The sequence below is a fragment of the Arachis ipaensis genome, chromosome B3 (assembly GCF_059453495.1).
Source record: "Arachis ipaensis isolate K30076 ecotype BB chromosome B3, ASM5945349v1, whole genome shotgun sequence".
In the NCBI taxonomy this organism is placed as follows: domain Eukaryota; kingdom Viridiplantae; phylum Streptophyta; class Magnoliopsida; order Fabales; family Fabaceae; genus Arachis; species Arachis ipaensis.
Genome location: NC_142438.1, coordinates 146,837,946 through 146,862,066, shown reverse-complemented (window position 1 = coordinate 146,862,066; position 24,121 = coordinate 146,837,946). Strand labels below are relative to the sequence as shown.

At 36.1% G+C, this 24,121-nt stretch overlaps 1 protein-coding gene across 7 annotated transcripts; it reads right to left on the bottom strand.

Moving 5' to 3' along the window:
* Positions 1–5,295: 5,295 nt before the first annotated feature.
* LOC107632009 (Remorin family protein) lies at positions 5,296–8,658 on the bottom strand. 7 transcript variants are annotated; one of them, XM_016335628.3, is made up of 5 exons: positions 8,423–8,658; positions 8,177–8,196; positions 7,004–7,831; positions 6,719–6,800; positions 5,296–5,758 (listed from the first exon to the last, which is right to left on the bottom strand). In XM_016335628.3, the coding sequence occupies exons 3-5, from the start codon at positions 7,780–7,782 to the stop codon at positions 5,531–5,533; spliced, it is 1,089 nt and encodes a 362-aa protein (XP_016191114.1). In that variant the 5' UTR covers positions 7,783–7,831; positions 8,177–8,196; positions 8,423–8,658; the 3' UTR covers positions 5,296–5,530. The 7 variants fall into 7 exon arrangements, with proteins under 7 accessions (XP_016191114.1, XP_016191112.1, XP_088365426.1 ...); XM_016335626.3 differs by having other exon boundaries at positions 7,004–7,845; positions 8,423–8,657; XM_088509300.1 differs by lacking the exon at positions 8,177–8,196 and having other exon boundaries at positions 7,004–7,868.
* Between the last annotated feature and the right edge of the window lie 15,463 nt (positions 8,659–24,121).

Below are 24,121 nucleotides of genomic sequence, written 5' to 3'. Positions count from 1 at the left end.
ATTTTTTTTAAATATTCATATATAATTATTTTTATATAAAATTAACAATTAAAAATTATTAGATAATAATTTAATCCAATACATTAGTCTTTTGACTAATAACATTTGGCGAAGAAAACTTGATATTAGGGATGGCAAAATTTTCCGAGACGCGGTGATCCCTGCGGGGACTGCTCCGAACGAGGATCCGATTGTGGAGAATTTTTTTTGCAGGGATGAGAATGGGGGACAAAATTCTCCTGAAGCAAGTGTGGGGACCCGAGCGGGGGTTCCCGTCCCGTCTCCGCTATTCCCCGAAATTTATGAATTTCTTGAATTATTCTTAATAGTTTATTTCTCATATATGTTTTTTAGTCATTTCTCACACACACATATATATATATAGAAATCCAAAACACATAATCTTTATTTGCATAACCCTTCTTCAATTCAGAGATCCCTAAGGCTGTCCATACTCCATCTAACTTCTCTGTAGTCATCCTTTCGTCACCCTTCTCACCACATCGTCACACCTCACCGTGCCATCACCCTTACCGCGTCGTAATTTCTATTTGCGGCGTTTCTTTTCGTAACTCTACCGTCATGTCTATTCTCTTCTCTGTTGCCGCGTCTCCCACCTCGTCCACTGCTATTTCCTTTGGCTCGTCGTTGCGTTCCTCCATTGCGTTATTTCGAAAGAAGTTACCATCGTGTTATTTAGACTTTTTGTATAAAATCTTTTTGTATAAGATAGATACTTACAGCTCTATTCATATGGAAATTAATAATTAGTTTGAACTATTATATAGATGGAGAATAGGGTCCCGCAGAAAATGGGACCGTAGAGAATGAAGATGGGGAGCAATATTCCTCCACGGAAATAGAAAACAGGGAGACATTCCCCACCCTTGCCCTGCCCTATTGACATCCCTACTTGATATGATTTCTGCTATTTTTTCACATGCCATCAGCCATAACTTGGGCCTACAAAAAATGGCTCTGCAAACCATACGTTGGATTATTCACCGAGTTGACAAATTACTTTGTTTCATCGATAAACTTTATCGGTAAGAATTAAGGATGTGTTGGTTTTTACATTTGAAAATAAAAAAGTACCTTTAAATTTTTTAAAAATTTTAATTTTTAATTTAGCTTTTTTTTTTTTTTGGTTTATTAATGCATAAGAGGTTTTATACTACGTTCACAGAAAGCAATCATGCTTAGTTTCTCCATTTCAATAATTAGGATTCAGTCATTAATTCTAAGAATTTGTTTAAAAAGTATTTAAGGATAAAAAAAGAAATTCTATTTTATAAAAAAAAAGAATTTATTTCTATTTAAAATTTAATTCTATACTTTAGAATGATTTTAATATACTAATACAATAGAATTTAATTCTTTAATTTAAAATAATTTTTACATGAATTAATTTTTTTTTAATTTTTTTTAATAAATTTATTTTATTAAACATTCATTTATTTAAATAGAAATATTTTTTATATTTGACATGTTAAGTTAAATTAGTATAAAAAATGATTTCAAATCAGACTTCTTTTGGTCTGATTTGTAAACGAAGAAAAAGTGAGAATTAGAATTCTCAAAGGAGTTTAAATCATTATTTTTTATTTGTTTCACATAAAAAATGAGTAAAATATTGTTTTTGTCCCAAACGTTTAGGGTAAGTTCTTTTTATATCTCTAACGTTTAAATCGTTCTATTGGTATTCCTAATGCTATAAAGAGTATGCTTAAGGCTCTGAGCACCACTATCTGGAAATTTAAGCAAAGCTAAATTCGAATTCAAAGGGTTCCCCTAGTTAAGTGCTTGTGGTGTTTATGTATCAAGTGGTAATACCTGAAAACAAAACGAGGTAAATACTAAATCGGTACCCGAAAGATTCTGGTGCTGATAAAATGGTACTTTACTTTTGTTATTGACAAAATAGTCCCTAAAAGATTTTAAAATTTGACAAGCGTGTCCTCAAGCTCGCCGGAGCAAATCTCTAACAAACACAATGTTAACGTGACCACCGTGTTTTGGTGACCTGGCAAACCACCCCCAAATCCCCCTCCCAACGCACACTCCCTCCCCTTCCCTCTCCCTCCCCGTCCCAACCCCCATCCCAACGCACACTTCTCCCCCCATCGCAAGCCCCCGCCCTATCACAACCCCCTCTCCAACGTACACTCTCCCCTTTCCTCCCTCAACACCACCATTCGCAACAACAACAACCTTAACATCAATAGCAATAACAACCTCCACCACTCTCCCTCCCCAACGTACACTACCCCTCCCTCCCTCAACCCCACCACTCGCAGCAGCAACAACAATCTCAACATCAACAGCAACAACAATCTCCACTATTCCCCCTTTCCCAACGCACACTCCTCTCTCCTTCCTCAACACCACCACTCGCAGCAACAATAACCTCAACATCAACAGAATTGTCCCAAATCATGAATTGTCCCAAATTTTTAGATTAATTTATAATTTAAAAAGATTAATAACAATAAAACTCAGAGAAAGCAAACAAATTTATATCCAATAATCAAAATAAAATAAAATAAAACTTAATACAGACACCAACAGAGCAAGAAGCATATTTAGACAAGGTCAGAAGAAGAACACCAGAGACAGAGGAGGCACAGCACGACGGAGCCAAGATGGAACACAGACAGAGAAGGCAGGACAGCGACTGGGGGCGAGCAGCAAGCAGATACAAGCAGCAACTGGCAGTGAGCAGCGAGCAGAGGTGATGGAGACGAGGCCGATGAAGGAGACAACCGACGCTGGCAGACGCAGAAAACCCGAACGACAAGATGGCGACAGTAAGGTGTCGGTGACACTAGCTCTGTAAGACTGAGAAGGTTGAGCTCCACTACCGTTTTGGGGGAGAGTGAGTTGAGAGTGTAAGACAGTGCATTGGGAATAGGGGATTAGGGTTCAAAGGGACAAAGGAAGGGGATTAGAATTCAGATGGTGAGATTTTGGATTGGGGAAGGGGGAAGTGCATTGGGGAGGGGGATTAGGGTTAGGGAAGGGGACGGAGGGAGTGCGTTGGGGAGGGAGAAGGGGGGAGGGGAGTGCGTTGGGGAAGGAGAAGGGAAAGGGGAAGTGCGTTGAAGGGGAAGGATTAGGGTTGGGGAGGGTTTTTGCCATGTCATTAAAACGTAGTGGTCATGTCAGCATTGTACTTGTCGGAGATGTACTCCGGCGAACTTGTGGGTACGCTTGTCAAATTTTAAAATCTTTGAAGAACTATTTTGTCAATAACAAAAGTCAGGTACCATTTTGTCAGCGTCAGAATCTTTCAGGTACCGATTTGGTACCTCAAACAAAATAATTAGAGTCACGACTAGGCTCAAAGGTGTAAAGCACCAAAAGAAAAGAAAAGTTGTGGTCAAGAATAAAGAAAACCTTAAAAAATAGAATTAATAATATCATCCGAATTCTAATTCTAAAAGGAAGCTAATATTTCTGAGCTTCAAAGGAAACTGAGATGCCAAAACTATTCAAAAATAGAGAGTTAATAGCCCCATTCAGTAATTGGACTTGAGCTTTATTGACAACTCAAACCTGATGTATTTTTCTCTTCCAATTAGTCCTATCTTATTTTTGGTTGTTTGAGGACAAACAACAGTTTAAGTTTGGTGTTGTGATGCGTGAGCATCTTATACCCTTTTTCATAGCATTTTCTAGTAGTTTTTAGTTATATTTTATTAAGTTTTACCATGTTTTAGTTTAAAATTCATCTTTGGATGTTACTTTCAGTTTTTGTGTTATTTTTATAATTTTAGGTGAATTTTGGGCGAATTTGGCAGAATCTTGTTCAGAGACGAAAAAAGGATAGCAGATGCTGTCAATCCTGACCTCCATGCATTCCAATGAGCATATCTTGAGCTATAGAGATCCAATTAACGCAGTCTTAATGGTGTTAGAAAGCTAACTTTCAAAGCTTTCCAACGATATATGATAGTCTATACTTCTTATCCAGAATCACTGCCAAAACTGGTATTAAACGTCCATACCTGGTGTTTAACGCCCAAAAAGAAGCAAGTCCAACGTTGAACGCCCAAAATTAGCGTTCAACGCCAGCCAGAGAGCAAGGAAACAGCTAGCACGCCCCCTATGGGCGTTCAACGCCCAGAACCAAAGTGGAACGCCAGGCATCAACCGAAGCACATAACCAAGTAGACCCCAAAGTGGATTTTAGCACTCCTCAACTTATTTTATCTTATCCTTGTAACTTTTAAATTAAAATTAACATCTTTTAGGGTTTGTATTTACTATTTAAAGGGAGATCACTTAGGTTTACAAACACATTACTTCAGATCTTCTTTTATTTTTAACTCTGTTTTCTCTGTAAGTCATGAGCAACTAAACCCTCTGGTTAAGGTTAGGAGCTCTATTTATTTCTATGGATTGATATTATTACTTTTCTATTTTAATATATGTTTGATTCCATTCTAAGATGTATTTTCGTTCTTCAATCTAAATGAAACTGGGTGGAACGGAAGTATGACCCTTTTTCTACATGAGTTCTTGCGAGTCCCTGAAAGGATAGTATTGAACTACAGCTTGAGACTACATCTCCTAGACAGCTAATCTACAACTCGTTGGGGACATGTGAACATCTGTTCAGCCGGGATTTGGGGTGATTAGGACCTTTGTGGTATAAACTAGAATGCTGAGCTTCACCCTCGTTCAAATTGAATGACCATTGACCCTGGCTTTTGATGAGAATCAGAGGAGATTAAATTGCTAAGGAATTAGGGTTTAATCACTTACAGTTTGCCATGGAATGAATCATTCATTGTTAAAGTAGTTAGTATGAAGTATTAATTCAGAAAGATAAACATCTCCGAGACCTTAACTGCTTTCATATATTATCTATACAACAACCTTTAATTGTTTTTCTTTACTTTCTTGTTTTATGCGCTTACAACAACAACAATTCTCTTTTCGCCTAAGTCCAGCAAGATAACTATTGCTTGCTCAATCCAACAATCATCGTGAGATCGACCCTCACTCACCTGAGGTATTACTTGGACGACCCGGTGCACTTGCTGGAGAAGTTGAGCGAGTTCTAATTTCGCGCACCAATTATATAACAATATTTATTTTATCAAAATCAATTTAGGTATAGAGTTACCAAACATAAATTATGTTGACACAAACCCACTTTTATCCAAAATTAATTATATAAAATCACTTTCATTTAAACTTCAGTTTGACAAACGCGAATCTAGATACACAAGTAATAACAAATCCGTGACATGAACATAAACCAAAAATGCCTAGAATATCTCTTGAATGTTGAAAGAAGGGCATCTTTTTATTTCCCAGCTAGCTTTGTACCATGTATGGTAAACATTAGTACTTTGTTTTTTTCTCAGGACATCGGAATAGAGGAAGAATAACATCACTTAGGTAATAAAATCATTTCACAAAGAAACACGAGTATAATGAGCTAAAATCAGAAGGCTCTATACTTAACATAAGATATTTTATCCCTTAATATTATACATCACATATAGTTGGTTCCTAGTTGCTACCAGCAGCAACAAAGGGAAGGGAACTTGCAGTTGAAACTGAAAGAGAACGCAGATGGAACTTGTCCTGTTCTTCTTATATAATCTGCTCGTTCTGTAGTTCTCAATGCTTTCTCATTCAGCTTCACTTGTGCATTAGCTCTCTTCTCTTCAGCTATTCTTCTTGTTGCAGCAAGTTTATTTGCTAACTTTTCTTGTGCCAGAGCTTTCATTCTCTCGGCTTTCACCTAGTAATCATAATAATATTTAAGTATCAATGCTTAGAAGTACTTAAGAGTCACAAGATTTATGACTATACTCGTGAAATTGTAGGTATTAAATGACAAGATTCACTCATTAAATTTTGGGCCATAGGAGCCAACTCATGAATGATATACTCTTTTTGTTCTCTTTATTTGACATTGTCAATATTTAATACATTTTTAATTCTATGTATCTAGATATAATATTTAAATACATTTGATTCAAGAATGCTATCCTAATAATTGATCTGCAAAAGTACCAAAAAAGTGATAATATCATATAAGAGGGAATGGATGAAGTATCACTATACAACATCAATCATGTTATATGTACATGTGCAAGCGGTTTACTGTTCTAAAAGTAAAATTCTTTAGCTCCATGGTGTAAATCAATTTCCTCTTCCACTATATCTATCTACAATTTTATTTTTCTTTCTTACTTTATAGAGCATAACTAGTTTACTCCAATGCCTCGTTTTGAAGTGATCAAAATACACAATAAGAGTAATTTGGCCCTTTATCTTTTGACCATGAAGCGCATTACAGTGTAAATATTCTTCCTATTCGCTACACTGGGAAAGAATTACACTGAAAACATGAAAGATCCCTGCAATGCCCATGTTTCTTTTCTTTTCAGGAATATTGCTCCGTCAGTCTGATTCAAAGAACTTTCAACTATACACTTATGTGCTATGCCACTAACAGAAAAAGCAGCACGTGAAAAGATGAGGTGTCACTATTCTACAGCATTGTAAATGGTTAAAATCATTGGCAACAATTGAATGGAAAAAAACATTGTTCTACAGTACAGTGCCAATCAACACCACTACCATTCAGAAAAGCTGTGAAGAGATTATTCAGCATTTGGGCCTGTGAAATTCTAAATAGTAGCAGCTATTATTCTAAGGAACAAGCTGCCAAGAACTAAAGTAGGAAAGTTGGTACCTCCGTTTTCTTCATTTCCATTTCAGCTTTCCTTATCTGATGGTTTTCCCATGCTTGAATCCTCACCTCTTCACGCTTGAACCTACACATTCAATTTTTCACAAACAAACTGTATCAATTCATTGGCTACTTCTGAAAACTCACCTAGACTAAGGAATATTTTTATAAGAGAAATTTAAAAAATTGAAAAGTTTATATCAAGTTAAAGGGTTGAAATATTAAACAAACTAGTAGAATCATCGCCGCAAAACAAGTTCAGATCATATGATGTAAATAATAATATACCTGGCCATATACTTAGCACGTTCTGCTTCATCCCAAGCCAATGCTCGGCTTTCAAGAGGGCTCAACTTCCTTGCATGATCTTCAGCCTTCTTCTCAGACACCTTGCAAGAAGGGTTTGATGATCCTTGATGACCCTCACCAGAATGAGATTCCATCCCACCATTTTGGGGCCTCACCGGAGTTGAAGCCCCAGAGTGAATTGGACTCCTAGTTGCCGGAGTAGTGGCTCGAATCGGCGTAGCAGTTCTTGAAGGCTCTTGGCTAGCAATTGGTGTCATCTCAGTCCCCATATCTCTAAAGCATATTGACTGCACTGCTATGCTGTTACTGTTGGTTGAAGAACCCTTATTGTTATTGTTGTAGTTGGTTCTCCAAAGTGACTCATCACAACACTCTATCTTCATGGTTTCTCTTCCATCATGTTCTTGATCTTCATCCTCTTTCTCACTAGCGCTTGAATAACCATTCTCCTTCTGTGGAACTGGTGCTATCAATCTAAGGTCATCTGCATTTGAGTCTCTTGGCTTGCTTGATTTCGATTGGTGGCTCTTCTCGCCTCCGCCTTTCGACAATCCTACAAGCCATTTTTGTGCATCATCCCACTTAGAAGGTGTTGGTTTCCCCATGGTTGTTCTGTGTTGTTGATGGGAAGAACCGCAAGCCGCGGCGGCAGCATTGTTTCCTTTGTGAAAATCTGAGTACATTGCACTGCTATTTGGGGTATCTTGTGCCGTTGGTCCATGGTTGTTGTAGCACCCTTTATCCTCCAAGTATCTCATCCTCAAACATGTGCCTCACCCTCACACAAGGACTAATTTGACCTGAAACCTGTTCAATAATCTCTACAAACAGAAAATTTCAGGGTCTACACAAGGTCTTGCTTCAGATCCTATATACTGAAAAATCACAATGACATCAAAGAAACAATCAAGAGAACAAGCTAGGGAAGCAAAGATATTTGAAACTCTGTTTCCCCCAAACAAATTGAACTAGTAAGTGTGAGAAATCCTTGAGAAATTTCGACTAAGTTGAAAATGAGGGTTTAAACTTTAAATAATGAACCTTTATTATGCAAAACAGAGTAATTTAGAGGCAGTCAAACACAGTAGCTCAAGTAAAGACAACAAGAGAGAAGGAATTCAGAGAGGTGAAGCTTATTTCAGAGAATAATACCTTATTCAAACCGTGAAATTCTGAGAGTCGCAGAGGCAAAGGTGAATTCCAGATCCGTTGAACATAAAAAGTATATTAAAATAAAATATAATAATACTAACAACAATACAACATGCTTTGCATGATTCAGATTTCAAGAAGGGGAAAAAAAAGGATCTCTCACTCTCCTTAGAATATGACAACAATAGATAGTGGTGAAAAGCTGAGAAAGAGAGGGAAAGAGGCATAGAATAAGTAAAATTTTACCTTGGGAAATGGTTGCCGGGGAGAGTTTTTATTATTACTGAGTAATGCAGGTGCCATGTGGGGTGCAACTCCACACTTCATCCTCACTCTCAAGTCGGCAGAGGAATCATGGATTCCAAGCAGTTTCTTGGCTTATGTGTACATTACATATCCACTGTACTAATCTAAGTATTCTAATTTACACTTAACAATTCACAATTTATCTATATATGGAAACATTTTAAGTATACCGTATTTTTGTTCTCGTACCAAAACGTATCACATTTCATGTAATTATGATACTAACCAGCTAACTTTAAAAAAAATATACATAAAGATATTTATCCAGTTGTTCAAATTATAGAAAAGTTTATACTGTAATTTCTCTAACCAAATTAGTTAGTAAAATATACACTATAATTGCTACTATGGGAAAACGTTATTGTACTGTACTCTTCCGAAGAGAGAAAGGAGGGTGTTAATGTTCTTATTGTCCTTTTAACGGCTACTAGATCTAGTTATGGATACTGTGGGAGAGTTTGACACGTGGACGGTGGGAGATTATAGTTAGCGCATAGATGAAGCTGTGATGCTGTCTTGGACTAAGGCCTGAATCGATATTTGATAATGGAGGCTTCTGACCCTTTTCACGTGGCCTTAAGGCTTGGCTACAGTCTTACCGATACTTCTGCGATAGTACGGACACTTTTCATAAATTAGGATTGTTTTTCTTAGGGACCCCATTTTGGCCATAAATTAATTAACTCATAAAATTGGACATACATGAGACATGAGCTTATCCTCAGTTATTTATTGCATTTGACACTCGTATCATGATCCTAAATTAAATTGATTTAAAGAAATATGAGTATTTACTTTAATATAGGAATTTTGAGACCAAAACTTTTTATAAATATGGGAGTCATGGTGGTTGGGATAAAGTACAATGATATGAGTTTGGTCATTGGTCCAACGGTGGTCATTCATTAGTGATAATAATATCATAATTAGTACCCTGGACCCTGGTACTTATTTTCTTTGATAAAAGATTCTAAGATCTTTTTAGAGGAATAATGGCAATTGCAAATGCAAGGAGCCAAGGACGTGGAATTGCATGGGTCCCTAACCCATATTGACAACTGCGAATCTGTCATAGAGTGTGCCAAGCGCCAACGGACAATACTGACACATTAAAATGGGAAATTTCCTGTGTGACAAGATGAAAACACAATTAGTAGGAGATGTTTTTAATGTCTATAATGTTTTGATAACTTATTTCATCTTTTTCTTTCAAAAATATTTCTTTCTTTCGTTATCAGTATCTTTTACCTAACTGTAACATCCTAATCGTGATAATAAGATCTGCGCGTCTAGTAAATTAGTGAGAGTATATTTTATTTACGTGGTGGTTTTTTTTTTTATATATTTTTGGTTACTATTAAATTTTTTTTTCTGTCAAATCTCATATATTTTTGTGAAAGTATATTCTTTTGAAATGTTATATATATATATATATATTACATGTACACTAAAATCAGTCACTAAAATTAGTTATTAATATAAAATATATGTTAAAATATAAATATACATTAACCATACATATATTCATACATAAATATATTAGTGGCTGATTTTAGTGTACGAATAACATTCTTGATATATATAAATCAGTTGAATGAGAGCAATTTGGATTATTCTTTTGAATCGAATAAAGTGGACGAGGTTTGGATGATTTAATTTTGAATTGAATGGAATACAATTGCTAAATCAAGTTGTTTATGAACACCATTTTCGGTTCACTTGGTATTATACAACGGTTTCTTTTGATAATATTTTCGGTTCATTCGAGACGCAGGTGTTTCTGAATTTGAATTTATATAATGAACAATTTTCGATTCATTTAGTTTTATACAATGATTTCGGTTTGATAATATTTTCTGTTCATTCTTCAATGATTTTGAATTGAATACAATGGAATGCAATTGAATGAAATGATAATAAATAGAATTTGGATAGAATGCTGAAGTTTCTGAATTTACAGAATGCATATGTTTCGGTTTATTGGTTATTATACAATGGTGTTGTTATGATAATATTTTGGTTCATTTTATAGTCCAGATGTGTTGTGGATGAACAATTTGTCCCAAAAGTTGGGATGACTTTTAAGTCATTGGAAGAAGCTGGAAAGTTCTACAAAGATTATTCCAAATTTGCTGGTTTTTTTTTTTTTTTTTTACGAAAATAAGGAACACCACTCGGAAGGGAGATAAGATTAAGAATCAACTAATTACATGTAGTAAAGAGGGGAAGTGGAAATCCAAGATATCTCCAACTTTGAAGACAAACCCCTCAGCTGGAATAAACTGTCCAGCCAGGATTTATATACACATATATTGAAGGACGTTGGTCTTTAGATAATTTCGAAAGTTGTTCTGAATCATTCACACTCTTGCTGTCTAGATCGAGTAGAGATGCTTAAACAACACAGAGAGCTAAGCATGTTTGTGTGTCATACCACTGAAAACAATGAGAAAGCCAGAACCAGACCAAGTAAAACATATCAGTCATTTATAGGAGTCATCGGGAACTAAGTTTTATTGAAAAAAGATGTGCGAAATTACATTACAAGGAAAGTACGGAATGTTTCCGAACAAGACGATGCCAAATAATTTGGCAAGTACTTTTTAAGAATGAAAGAGAAGAATCAAAATTTCTTTTTTGAGCTTAATCTTAAAGCTGATCACTCCATCAAAAATGCATTTTGGGCCGATGTAAGAAGCAAGACTGCATACAAGTATTTTGGAGATGTTGTTTCATTTGATACCACTTACAACACAAATAGGTATTTAGTTCACTGCAATATAGTTTTCGGTTCATATAGCTAACAAATTTCGGTTTATAAAGATTGTGAGTGTCCATTTTTGCAGGTACAATATGGTTTTTGGTTCTTTTGTGCGTGTGAATTACCACGGTCAGTCGACATTTCTCGGATGTGCTTTGATGAAAAATGAGGACATCTAGTCATTCAAATGATTATTCGAATGTTGGCTTCGTTGCATGGGAAGGAAGGCACCAAAAGGGATTCTTACCGATCAATGTGCATCAATACAAATGGCTATTGAGACCTGTATACCAACAATAATTCACTGGTGGTGCATTTGGCATACCATGAAGAAGATCCCAAGCAAATTAAATGGCTACAAGCGACAAGAAAAAATCGAACAAGAGATGAGTCATGTTGTTTGGAACTCGTATACAAAAGACGCATTTAACAGAAATTGGAATGATTTTCTCACCAAGTATGGTGTTGGATGACAATAAGTGGCTTTTAGGTAACCGAGATTTCATTCGAATTAATTGATGTTGTTACTTTTTCGGTGAAAACGAATATAACTTTCGGTTCATTTGTGTCTGATTTTTGATTCATTTGCAGAGCTATTTGAATATCGTCATTTATGGATTCTAGTTTATCTCGATCACCACTTTTGGGTTGGGATGAGAAGCACACAAAGGAGCGAGAGCATGCATGCTTTTCTTAACAAGTTTATCACACGCAATAGCTCCTTAATTCAATTTGTGAAGCAATATGATAATTGCCTAGGAAGCAGAGAGCAAAGAGAGAGAGAGAATTTGATGCTGCAGATTTTTACACCGTGATACCGTGTGCAACAAAATCACCAATAGAGGCTCAATTTCAGCACGTGTATACTCATGAAAAGTTCAGGAAAGTTCAAGCACAATCTAGAGGAAAGGTGAAGTGCATCACAAGATCAATGCATTTCACTCTTGGTTTTACGTCATATGAAGTTGTAGAGGAGGTTTTAACTCAACATTCAACAAGTTTATTGTTACTTACGACGCAATATCACGCGAAGTAAAGTGCCAGTGCTTGTTGTTTGAGTCAAGGGGTATACTGTACCGTCATTCTCTGAGTGTCTTAAACTTTGAGCGAGTAGATAAAGTGGCACCAAAATATATATTGGAACGCTGGAGTAAGAACATAAAGAGGAGGCACACACATATCAAGAGCAGTCAAGACGAGCCTCTATTGGAGCTGAGAAGTAAAAGATTCGACAATTTTGGTGTTTCGGTCGCACTATATTTGCAAATTTGCGTCAAAATCTGAAGAGCTGACTGGAATTCTGCATCGGACTTTTGATAATGTCATGGTTGAGATGCAAGAATATTAAGTGAAAAGCAAAGGTAAAAGTTTGTTATCTCACGAAGACGCTACGTTGAGTGCTTTTAATGACCTTCAAAGCCCCCCACGTGTTAGAACAAGAGGACGTCCTAAGAACAGATTGGAATCAAATATGGTAAAAAAGATCGTAAATGCAACAAAGAAAAAGAAAAAGCCAGCTCTAAGCGAGATAACATTGATTTACTTTTGATTAGAGAAAAATTCGTTTGTACATTTTGCTAATATATGATTTATTTTCTTTTTGCAGTTGAACCTTTTAGATGATGGATCAATGATTCAGTCAAGCTCCAACCTTTATAAAGCACAGGATATAAATTATCTCGGAGAGGATTTTAGAAGTTTCAATTTTTATTAATATAAATTTCGATTCATGTATGCCTAAATTTTGGTTCATTTGGGTTCTGGTCATATAATGAGGGTTGATTTTTTATTTATGTTACGTTTATTGAATAGTCACTTTTTTGTTTTTTAAATTAGCTTCTGCAATTGTGTTATGTCAAACAGTTTAGGTGTTTCTGAAATTGAATAGTCATATATACATTTTTTTCGGTTCATTTCGTGTAATAACTTCGGTTCATTTGTGTTTTTGGCGTTCTTAATTTTTAATAAATTCATTGAATCTATTCCCTGTGAACCTAATTCATTCAATACAGCCCATACAGTTCTAACAAATAAATCAAAAGGAATTAAAGAAAAGATTTTTAAATATATACATTAACATTTACAACGAGTCAAAGAAAAAGTGTTTGCTTTTTTACAATTCCTTATAAATTAGTGTTAATTATAATTCCTTACAACGAGTCAAAGATTGAAGCTATAACCTATTTACTTTCTATATCTCCATATGAGAATTTACAAAAAGAGCTTGAGAGGGCAGTGGATAGCTTTGGGAGTCTTATTGCTTCAAATGCCTCAATGGCTTTATTTCTCAATTTATTTCCAAGAGAATGGTTGGACCATATTCCCACCTGAAGGCATCTATTTCTTCCTACAATTCAATTGAAAGGAATTACTTAATTTGAACCCAAATGAAATAAGAAATGAATCGAAATTTATTAATTCAGAAATTATGTAACTGTTTCCAGTTTTTACATTTATATTTTCCATTTTTTATCTTTTCAGGATCAATTTTTTCCAGCCATTTCATCACATATGTTCCGCAATCATAACTAAGAAAGAAATAAGAAAGTTAAGTATGATTAATAGGAGAGACCCAACATATTAATAATAGCACAATAAAACATATTAATAATAGCACTATAGCAAAGAAATATTTTATGATATTCGTTGACTACAGATCGTAATATACGGTGCTTCAACGCCCTCTTCGTCCACCAAAGGTTCTACCCTAGCATAAACTCTCATATGTGATACTATTAAGCCCTGAAAAAGGATACAAAAAGTGTACTTCAATTCAGTAGTAATTGAAGAAAACCAAGCCCACAAACAACGCTAATCAGGCACAAGGAGTGTTTGATAATAGCTATTCTTGATTGAGGTATATCTTTTTTTCTTGAGACCTCATCTTGCGACGCAACGACATCGGGCTGATAAACCCCAATTTTGTGGTTTATCTTGTACTTATTTTAGGGGGGGGGGGTTTTATCATCTTTTTCCACATTTATTCAATGAAATAGCATGGTTTTATAATTCTCCCGTAAATTATGCTTAAGTGTAAAAACATGCTTTTTAGGCCCTTAAATGGATGATTTTAATTCACTTTAATTCCATTCGATGCCTTAATGTGTTTGTTGAGTGATTTAAGGTCCATAAGGCAAGTATTGGATGGAAGAAATGAAGAGAAAAGTATACAAAGTGGAGAATGCATTAGAAAACAATGATTTGGAGTACATCAATCCACACGCACGCGCAACAGATGCGCACGCGTGGAAGTGAAGTTGCATGGCGACGCGTACGCGTACGCGTGGATAGGAAAATTGCCAAGCGACGCGCACACGTGACCCACGCGTACGCGTCGATGCTCGCACGTGACTCACTTAAAGGCAAAATGCTGGGGGCAATTTCTGAGTTGCCCAGGCCTAAATCTAACTTGTTTCTGAGGGTATTTGATGCAGAATTGAAGATTGAGCAAGGGGGAGCACTTAGTTAGTCATGATGAGCCTTTAGTTAGTTTTCTAGAGAGAGAAGCTCCCTCTTCTCTCTAGAATTATGTTAGGGTTAGGTTAATTTCTCTTGGATCTAGATTTGATTACTTGATTTCATCTTGTTTGCTTTACATTTTAGCATTCTATTGTCTTGATCTTCTTAGTTTCTCTTGTTAAATTTTCATTTTGCTCTCTTTTATGTTGATGAAAAATTGTTGGATCTTGATTTCCCTTAATGCAATTTTATGTTTCCATATCTCTTTTATGTTCATCTTAATTGCTCTTGTTGATTTCTTGCTTATGTTAGTTATGGATCTTGTTAATTCTTGCATTTTGTGATGTTTACTTTTATTGCACACTAGGTGTTTGATAGAACGTTTCTTTTGATTTTTGAGTAGTTTCTTTTACTCTTGGCCTAGGCTAAGGAAATTAAGTGATCTTGAGCCATTGGGTTTCATCAAATTGATGAATTGAAAACCCTTGGTGATCAATTTGATATCCATTGATACTAACTCACTACTAAGCTAATTGATAGCTAGGTTAGGACCTATGGATTGATGTTGATCAAGCCATTTGACGTACTCCAAGCCTAGGGGTAGATATTACGTGCTTAAGGCTTTAGTGAGTAGACCTAATGAGTTTGGTTCCTCATAATTGTCAATACATGGTTTATGGACAAGGATGGTGATCTCAACTTCCCATGTCTTAGCCAAGAGTTGTTTGCCTTTCTTTATTAATTCTTGTCATTTACTTTCTTGTTATTTACTTTTCTTGTTGACTACAAATCAAATCCCCTTGCATTTTCATAGCCAATAATTGACCACTTCATTGCAATTCCTTGTGAGACGACCCAGAGTCTAAATACTTCAGTTAATTCTTATTGGGGTTTGTACATGTGACAAAACCAAATTTTTGATTGGGAGAATTGTTTGTTGGTATAGAACTATACTTGGAACGAGAGTTAATTTTGAGAAATTCTATACCATCACAACAAATCTTCATCATCACGGGCCCCCGCCTCGGGGGAAGGAAAGCTCATGCCTAACTAGGAGGGGCCTTACCGAGTAAAGTCCATGATCGGGAAGGGAGCTTACAAGCTCAAACGACTAGACGGGTGTAACACCCTAATTAGCCTAAGTCTTACCTCGCGTCGTAAAGCAAAGGTTAATCAAAGGTTACGACAATTCTAAAGCTTATACATATTCATATTCATATATAGAAGAAATAATATATTCTAGAAGCCCGATGAAGGATACAGCTAAAAAATAGGATTTGAAAAGCGCAAAACGTACACACGAAACTACAAACTTAACACACAAGATATAGATGTAATATTGCAAAATATTAGAGTATAATAATGTAAAGATCTAGCCACAGCTCGCGGAGTTTAAGCCGGCTAGCTATATACAGACAATACAGAAGTCTAAAAGTTAAAAAAACTTATACAAGTTTTTCTCTCAAAGTAAATCTCTAGACAAAATTAAATACAAAAGACGAGAGATATAAACAAAATAAGCAAAAAGAGTTCAAAATATATCCAGGATCCTCCGCTCTGTCACCATCAAAGCAACTCACCGAGGTGGGTTGTGACCTTCATCTGAAAAATAACAACAGAATATGGTATGAGAACCAGAGGTTCTCAGTATGGTAACAGTGGCCAGTGATGTAAGATATAAGACTCAAGGATGCCAGAGGCAATCCTAGAACTTCATATCCATCACAAGATTCATCTTAAAGCATAACTAAAATAGTAAAGCATAACGTAAAACCTTAACATATTAAAAAGGGGTAATCTAACTTAGGGAATTTTCTAATCTAACAGTTCTCTACTGTCCCACAGCTTTCACCCACCTATCCTCCATGCAATTCCATCACCACTGCCTTCCGAACCTCCTCAATCCCAGTAGAAAACACAATTAATTACAATGTAAGTAAAACACAAGTATAGGCATATACATCAAGTAATTCAAATAGACAATTAGACATGTTATACAATTAGGCAAACAATTTCAAGTCGACAAAGCATACAAACAGATAGAAAATGCATATGATGAATGCATGTCTTACTGGCTGTGATATCATATTGTCGGTTCAACTGCCAACCCGACACATCTCCATGGAGATGTCGCCCTTCGGAATCATAATGGGAACCCTTGAGATATGGTGCTCGGAACACCGTCCAGGATTTTGTGCCTGCACACTCTAGTGATCCGAAGGGATGCGAGCGGGATACTCTTGCCACGGATCTCACATCTCAACGCAAGCGGGACAAACCACCGCCCTTACGCTGCCGCTGCTACCTCGACAGGCGGGATCCAACCGCCGTCCCTGCCGGGCGCATAACATCTCAATAATCTCAATTTAAAAATGTTACATCAGTGGTTTTGAAAAATTTATTATTTCATGATATCAATGATTCATCATTTCAAACTCTGAGTCCTCGACTCATTTCAACCACTGTCAATTCACAATTTCCTTTCCGAACTCATTAGTTCATCAATTCTCAATTCATACATCTTTCTCCCTTCTCACTCTACCAACCCATCCTCAATACACCAGAAACCTAAGCTTCCGTTCTCTAACTTTCTAAGGTATAACCAAGTTAAATCTCCTAGGATCTTTTCCCATATTTTGATACCTGAAAATGAGCCAACGAGTCTTAAATAGGTGTCACAGAAGTGTACAAGCTTGTTGGGAAGGTGAAATAATTAAAAACAAAAATTTAGTTGAAAAATAGGGCATGTGCGTATGCACAGGGGTGTGCGTGGGCACGCCCAGGAGGATTTTCAAAATGTGTGCATACGCATAGAGGTGTACGTACGCACAGGTGTAAAATTTTCCAGTTCTGTTCATTTGCATAAGGCATGCGAACGCCCTCAACAGAATGCACCTTCCAACGTGTGCGTGCGCACAGCTTGCAAAACTTTGTTGGTTGTGTGTGCGCACGGGTCGTGCTAGCGCTCTCAACAGCAAGTCTTCCCCTGCGTGTGTGTACGCACAAAACTGTGCATGTGCACAGGTTCAAAAACTCACAGGGGTGTGCGTGCGCACACAAACCAGAAATCACAAATTCTGCAGCATTCACAGAATTCAGATTTTGACACCAAACTTTGAATGATCATAACTTCCACTACAAAAATCCAATTTTTACAAACTTTATATCCATTTAAATATTTTTCAATGAACTTTAATTTAAAATAAATTTCAACAAATTTTGAAAACTGAGGCTCAAGTTATGATCCGTCAAAGTTTACAAAAAGTCCATTTTTACCAAAATTTCACAAGGTTCTCAATTTTCTAAATTCACAACCAAAACCAAACCAAAACCACATTAACTCCATCCCACATCATATTTTACCCTTTATGCTACAATCCACTACTCATATCATCAAATTCTCAAACCAATTATCCACGATTTCACACTAAAACCTCTTCTCATCCATCAAACTTAATAATCATTTTACCACTTTCAACCATCAACATCAACCTCATTCATTCTCAATATCAATAATTCAACATTGTTTAACAACATCAATAATATTTCTCATTCAAATTCATCACACATCATACATCAACAACATTATTCAACAACATCAACAACATCAATTCCTCATACATCATCAACCAACCAAATTCAACAATCATATCAATCCAAGCCTATCCTATGGGTCACTAGTCTAAGTGTCCAGAAATATTATATATTACATAGAGGAAACCGAAACCATACCTTGGCCGATTCTCAATATGCACTAAATCACCAAATGGACCTCAACCAAGCTTTCACAAGTTTTCAAACTCAATCAAACCATCATTCAACTCCAACAAGCATCAACAATTACTTCAAAACTCCAATTAAGTGCCAACAATCACAATCTCAATCTATATACACATAATTTATAATAATTCAACCTAGGGTTTATCAAATCCATAAAACCACAAGAGATTTGAATTGCTCATCTTACCCAATGATGATTGGGGCAAAACCCAATAGTAATCAAGTGCTAGAGTGTATTTAAACACCCAAAATCACAAAATTTGACTCAATACAAAACCCAAAAACTCGAATTTCTTAGGGCAGGAAATTGGGCAGCGAATTTCAAGAAACTTACCACAAGACTTAGCTAGAAGTGACGGACTCAGCGAGAGCTTTGCGTAGCCGCTGACGGCATGTGAATCGGAACACTGTAGCTCAAGATATGACCACCAGAAGAGATGAGTGAATAGTGTTTTAGCTCTCTTCTCCCTCTCCTCTCAATGCAGCTGCAAGTTTGGTGTTTAATGAGGTTATGGGCTGTGTTAGGGTTCATGTGAGTGTATTTATATATTAAGCTTGGTCCCAACTTGGGTTCAGTCTAACCCGTTAGCGTTTTTAGCCTGTTTGGCCCAACTTTGGGCCAAACATTTAAAATTAACGCCCGGTTTTCAACTTTAAATATTTTCCTGAGGTTTTCTACTGTTTTTAATTTTTTTCGCACAGTACTGGACAGACTTAAACTGGTTTGACTGGTTCAGCTACCGATTCGCGGTTTTTTTCAATTTTTCGCATAAATTACATTTTCTGACTCAGAAAAATCCACTGAGTCCAAAAATCATATTTAAATCCTTAAATTCTCATTCTAACTTTTCGGATCCTATTTTGGGAAATATTAATTATTTACTTAAACAATTAATTAGTCTCGGTTCTTACAACGAAACTGAGCTTCCGAGGCCTTGGAATGCTACTAACATATGACGCTACTAAAAATAGGTACATCCTTCCAAGCGGACACCCGAGACATAAGACCAAAGTCGTTTTATATTTTTCTTTATTTTCCTTCATTGCTTGATTTATTATTTGTCATGTGATTTCTTTTACGAGTACTCTTTCCTGTCAACAACAGGAGGTTTTAACGAGGCCCAAATTTTAATACAATTATTTATACATCTTTTCTTTCAAAATCACCAACTACGCGTTCTAACCAAACCAATGGCACGAACAAAATATGGCTACCTCGGGGACCGATCACTCCCGAGGCCAAAGCAAACGAATATCCACAAAAAATTAAACAAGTAATACGCCCCACCAAGGGGCCACTTCCAAAGAAGCCGAGAAAATGGCCAAACAATTTTCTAAACGAAAATTCACAAAACATAGATGCTGAACAAACAGCTTACAAAACAGCAAATGTCATGCCTAAACGGCTTACAAACTTAAGGAAAAGAATACAAACAAACAAAGTCACTCCAAGTCCACGATTTGACCATCCTTAACGGTTCGAAATGCTCCCATTAAAGACACGTCCACACCCGGGGCCAGGACCTGAGCTTGGCCTCTCATCGTCTCTTCGGTAGCCGAGATAGCGCCCTTAACATCCTCCACCAGCTCTCCCTTCTCCTTCTTCAACTTCCCTACCTCAACCCTCAAAGCCTTCGCCTCTGCCAGTAGAACGGCAGCCTTGGACTCGGCGTCCGAGGACCGCTTAAGCACACACCTCTTCTTCCCACAAAACACATCTCTTCTTTCCCAATTTTAAAACCCTAATCCTCCCAAATTTAATCACTATTTCCAATCAATTAAGTTAGGTGTTCTGGATCCGATCTCTGGGTGCCTCCTCAGAACGGTCACCAAACCCAGTTATCCTGAGTTGGGCCACCCTCACAGTCCAAAACAACTTAATAACCACCAATATCCTAACCTAACATTCAAATTCAAATCTCCCCCTTATCTTAGCTAAATAAAATAAGCTAAGATAAGATAACTACCCCAAACTCTATAAAAGGAGGCCAGAGCCTCCCTTCAGATACGTTTCACAATCGTAATCTATATTCATATCTCTCAGATCCATTTTAATTTGAGTGTCAGAATGTCTTTGCAGGTACTACCCCCATCGCTCCAAGAATTCAACCCATCGCCATCAAGACCGGCGGATCCTCAACCCTTTTCACAACCTGTGCAGGTGACTTCTTGTACATTAGGGTTTTAAACTTGTTCATATGTTCTCAATTTTCAATTTCAACGAACACGTCTATTAGTTTTTTAACTCTATTTTCTTCCTGTCATAATATATAAGGAGAAACGAGAATCTTGTATAAAATAATATTGTACAAATCAAACGAACCATTATTGTGCAAAGGAAATAAATTGTTCTAATAATGGCCTCCAATATAAAACTGTATTATCAATTCCTATGCTATTAACCCTGATTTTTTCTTAGAATTTTAATGATTGGGAGAGTAATATCCCACCTCTCGGAGGCACAGTCATCGTTGGTATAATCAATAATTTAGAAAATAATCTTCAGTTGAATGTTCATTGCCGAGACATATATATAGGAATATTGATGATGAGACTCAAACTATTGAAGCAAATCAAAAATGGCATTTTGGATTCCATGTTAGTCTCTTACTTTTAGAACTACATTGCTCTTGATTTGAGATGGTGATGGGATTGAACGATCTTGTTCGAGTTTTGGAGTTTTGGAGTTTTGGTTGAAAGATAATTTATTAATAACCACTTATTATAAGAGATAATTTATCTTTTATTTGAAAGAAGATAAGATAAAATTCACCTTTATTAGATTGGTGAACCCAAAAATTTAATAATTTGTATTTAGTTTTTGTTTTTGGTGACTATTTGCATTTAGTTTTACTCATGTGTTGATAATATATAAAATGAGACACCAAAATCATTCTTAACTAATTAATGACACTTGAATTTTCTATAATATTGCAATGTAAGCACTAGTTAATATTGTGACAACATAAATAATAGTACGTATTTATATATAGCCAACTTTATAATAAGGGATACGTACTTTTTTCGTCCCTAAGGTTTGAGGTCAAAATCAAAATCGTCTCCGACTTTTTTTTCTTATTAAAATCATCCCCAACATTACAAAACGTTATACAATCGTCCTTTTGTCCATAAATAATATTTTTCGGACAATTTTGCCCTTGAACAAAAATAATAAAAAAATCCTCCCCATTCTCACCACTATGACATTATCCCCTGCATCATTAGTCATCACCACTGCCACCACCACACCATTCTTCATCCATCTATAACAAAAAAAGATGCAGAGTTCCTCAAACAATAGGATTTACTGGTAGCTGAATTAAAAAAGGTTAACGAAGGGATATCAAGAAAGCTTGCAAAATTGGAAGAACGAAACCCTGAAACTCTACTTTGAATACCCACAGATCCGCTGGAAGTAGACACTCGAAGATGCCAATGGGCAATGCGACTCAAACAAGACTGTGGCATGCTTTAAGCAAAATGGAATGATTCTATGGTCTTTGACTGCATCAATAGCAACAACAACTCAATTTTGAAGTGAAAAAGGAGAAAAAAACTTGGCAGCAACAACTCAATGACAACAACTATTCAGAAGTTATATTTTTCATTCCAGACCCTCTCCCTGTCGTTCCCTCCTTTCTCTTCTCCTTCCAATTTTGCTTTTCTTTTTTTCCATCTCTGTTGGCGTCGCGGGCTGATTCCATTAGTGGCGACGGAAAGTGTTGGACGCGGACGGTGGAGAAAGAAGAGGAATAGTGGATGGTGAAGGAGATCCATGCGAGGATGAGAAAGAAGCAGAGGAGAAGGGACCCACCGCCACCGTCTTTATAACCCACGAATCTGGCTCCGACACCCGTTGGCTCTTTCAGAAGATCTGCATCCTAGGCCATGGCCGCTCCGATAGTGAATGGGCTTGATCTTCTCTGCATCGCATGGAAGTGAAGATGAAGAAGATGAAGAAGAAAATGAAGGGTTGTTGTTGTGAATGAGAAGAAGAAGATGATGAAAAAGAAAGAAGATATGAGAAGAAGAAGATGAAATGTGAAAACTGATGATGATGATGGAATGGGATGGGATTTGGGGGTGGAGGGTCAGAGAGTAGGAGGAAGGAAAATTGGGGGTGGGTTTGGGGTGGAGGGAGAGACGAAGAGATGCTGGGTGTGGGTGGGGTGGGGTTTTATTTTTTTTTAATATTATTTTTATTAATAGTTAAGGGTAATTTGGTCAAAAAAATATAATTGAAGTAGAAAATAACAATTTTATAACGTTTTGTAATGTTGAGGATGATTTTAATAAGAAAAAAAGATCGGAAACGATTTTGATTTTGACCTCAAACCTTAGGGACGAAAAAGTATTTATCCCTTATAATAACATGGAGGAAAAATTTACCTATTTAAAATAAATGAAAGAAAAATCGTAGGAGGTTACTACGGTTTATGTCCAAACTGATCTCTTCATAAACCGTGAGAGGTTACCATGGTTTACGCCTCCTAATGTTCACTTCATAATCCGTTTTATCACGATTTATGTTTATGATGCTTCTTTTATAAACCGTTGGAGCTTACCACGATTTATGTATTAGTTGTAAAACGTATTATATAAAAATAAATTAGGACATATAAATAAAGGCTGATTTTTTTGTATATGGAAGAAATATTGGTGTTTTTTTGGGAAATGGGATTATTTGGTGTAATTACAGATGAGTGAATTTTATAGGTAAAAAGGTCAACACGTGGGGGCGTGGTGCAACACGTGGAGGCGTGTTAGACATATGGCAACATCCTGGCCAACACATGGGAGCGTGTTGGACACGTGGCAACATCCTAGCCAACACGTGGGGGCGTGGTGCAACACGTGACAACATATTGTAATACACTTCAAATATCAATATTTAACCAAAACACCATCTCTATTTTCATATTAAAAATAATTTCTGTATAAATAACTAATTCTCAATTGTTGTAATTGAGTAAATTTTTTTTATTTATTTTAAATAGGTAAATAACCCTCTAAATTACCAACCTAGCCAAAAAATTATAATTTAATTAAATTCCTCATTTATATGTTAATTACTCTCCTAAAACTTTTATTACGATCATTTGAGCCTCACATTAACATTCACCTACAATCATTCGAGCATGAAAAAAAAAAAAGAGAAGTTTAAGAGATCATTGGAAGAGTTCCCATTGATCTTATATTTCGTTTAACATGGGGCAATGTCCTTTCTGTTGGATTGGGCACATGCTTTGATGGTGCCATGGTGAAGAGATCCAAGATTGTGTTCTATTAAGGTACGGTAGTTGTGAAATTTATGGAATGAAGTTATTACTTTGTTGTATGAATTGACTGCTAAATCTGCTTTTGAGGCTGATGTCAGTCTGAGATAATAAATGAAAAAAAAAAAGCAGCACATAATAGATCATAGATGGGTAATAATTGTTTCATTTTTAATATTTTCAACCAATCCTTTATTTCTATGCTACGTGAATTAATGTATATAATTGTATGCGGCTATTTTTTAGACATTTATTTAAATAAAAATGTTAAAAATATTTTTTTATAAAGAGCAATGTGTTAAAAGTGTATTTGTTTGTTTGACATACTCTAAAAATAGTTAATATTTTTATAACATATTAAAA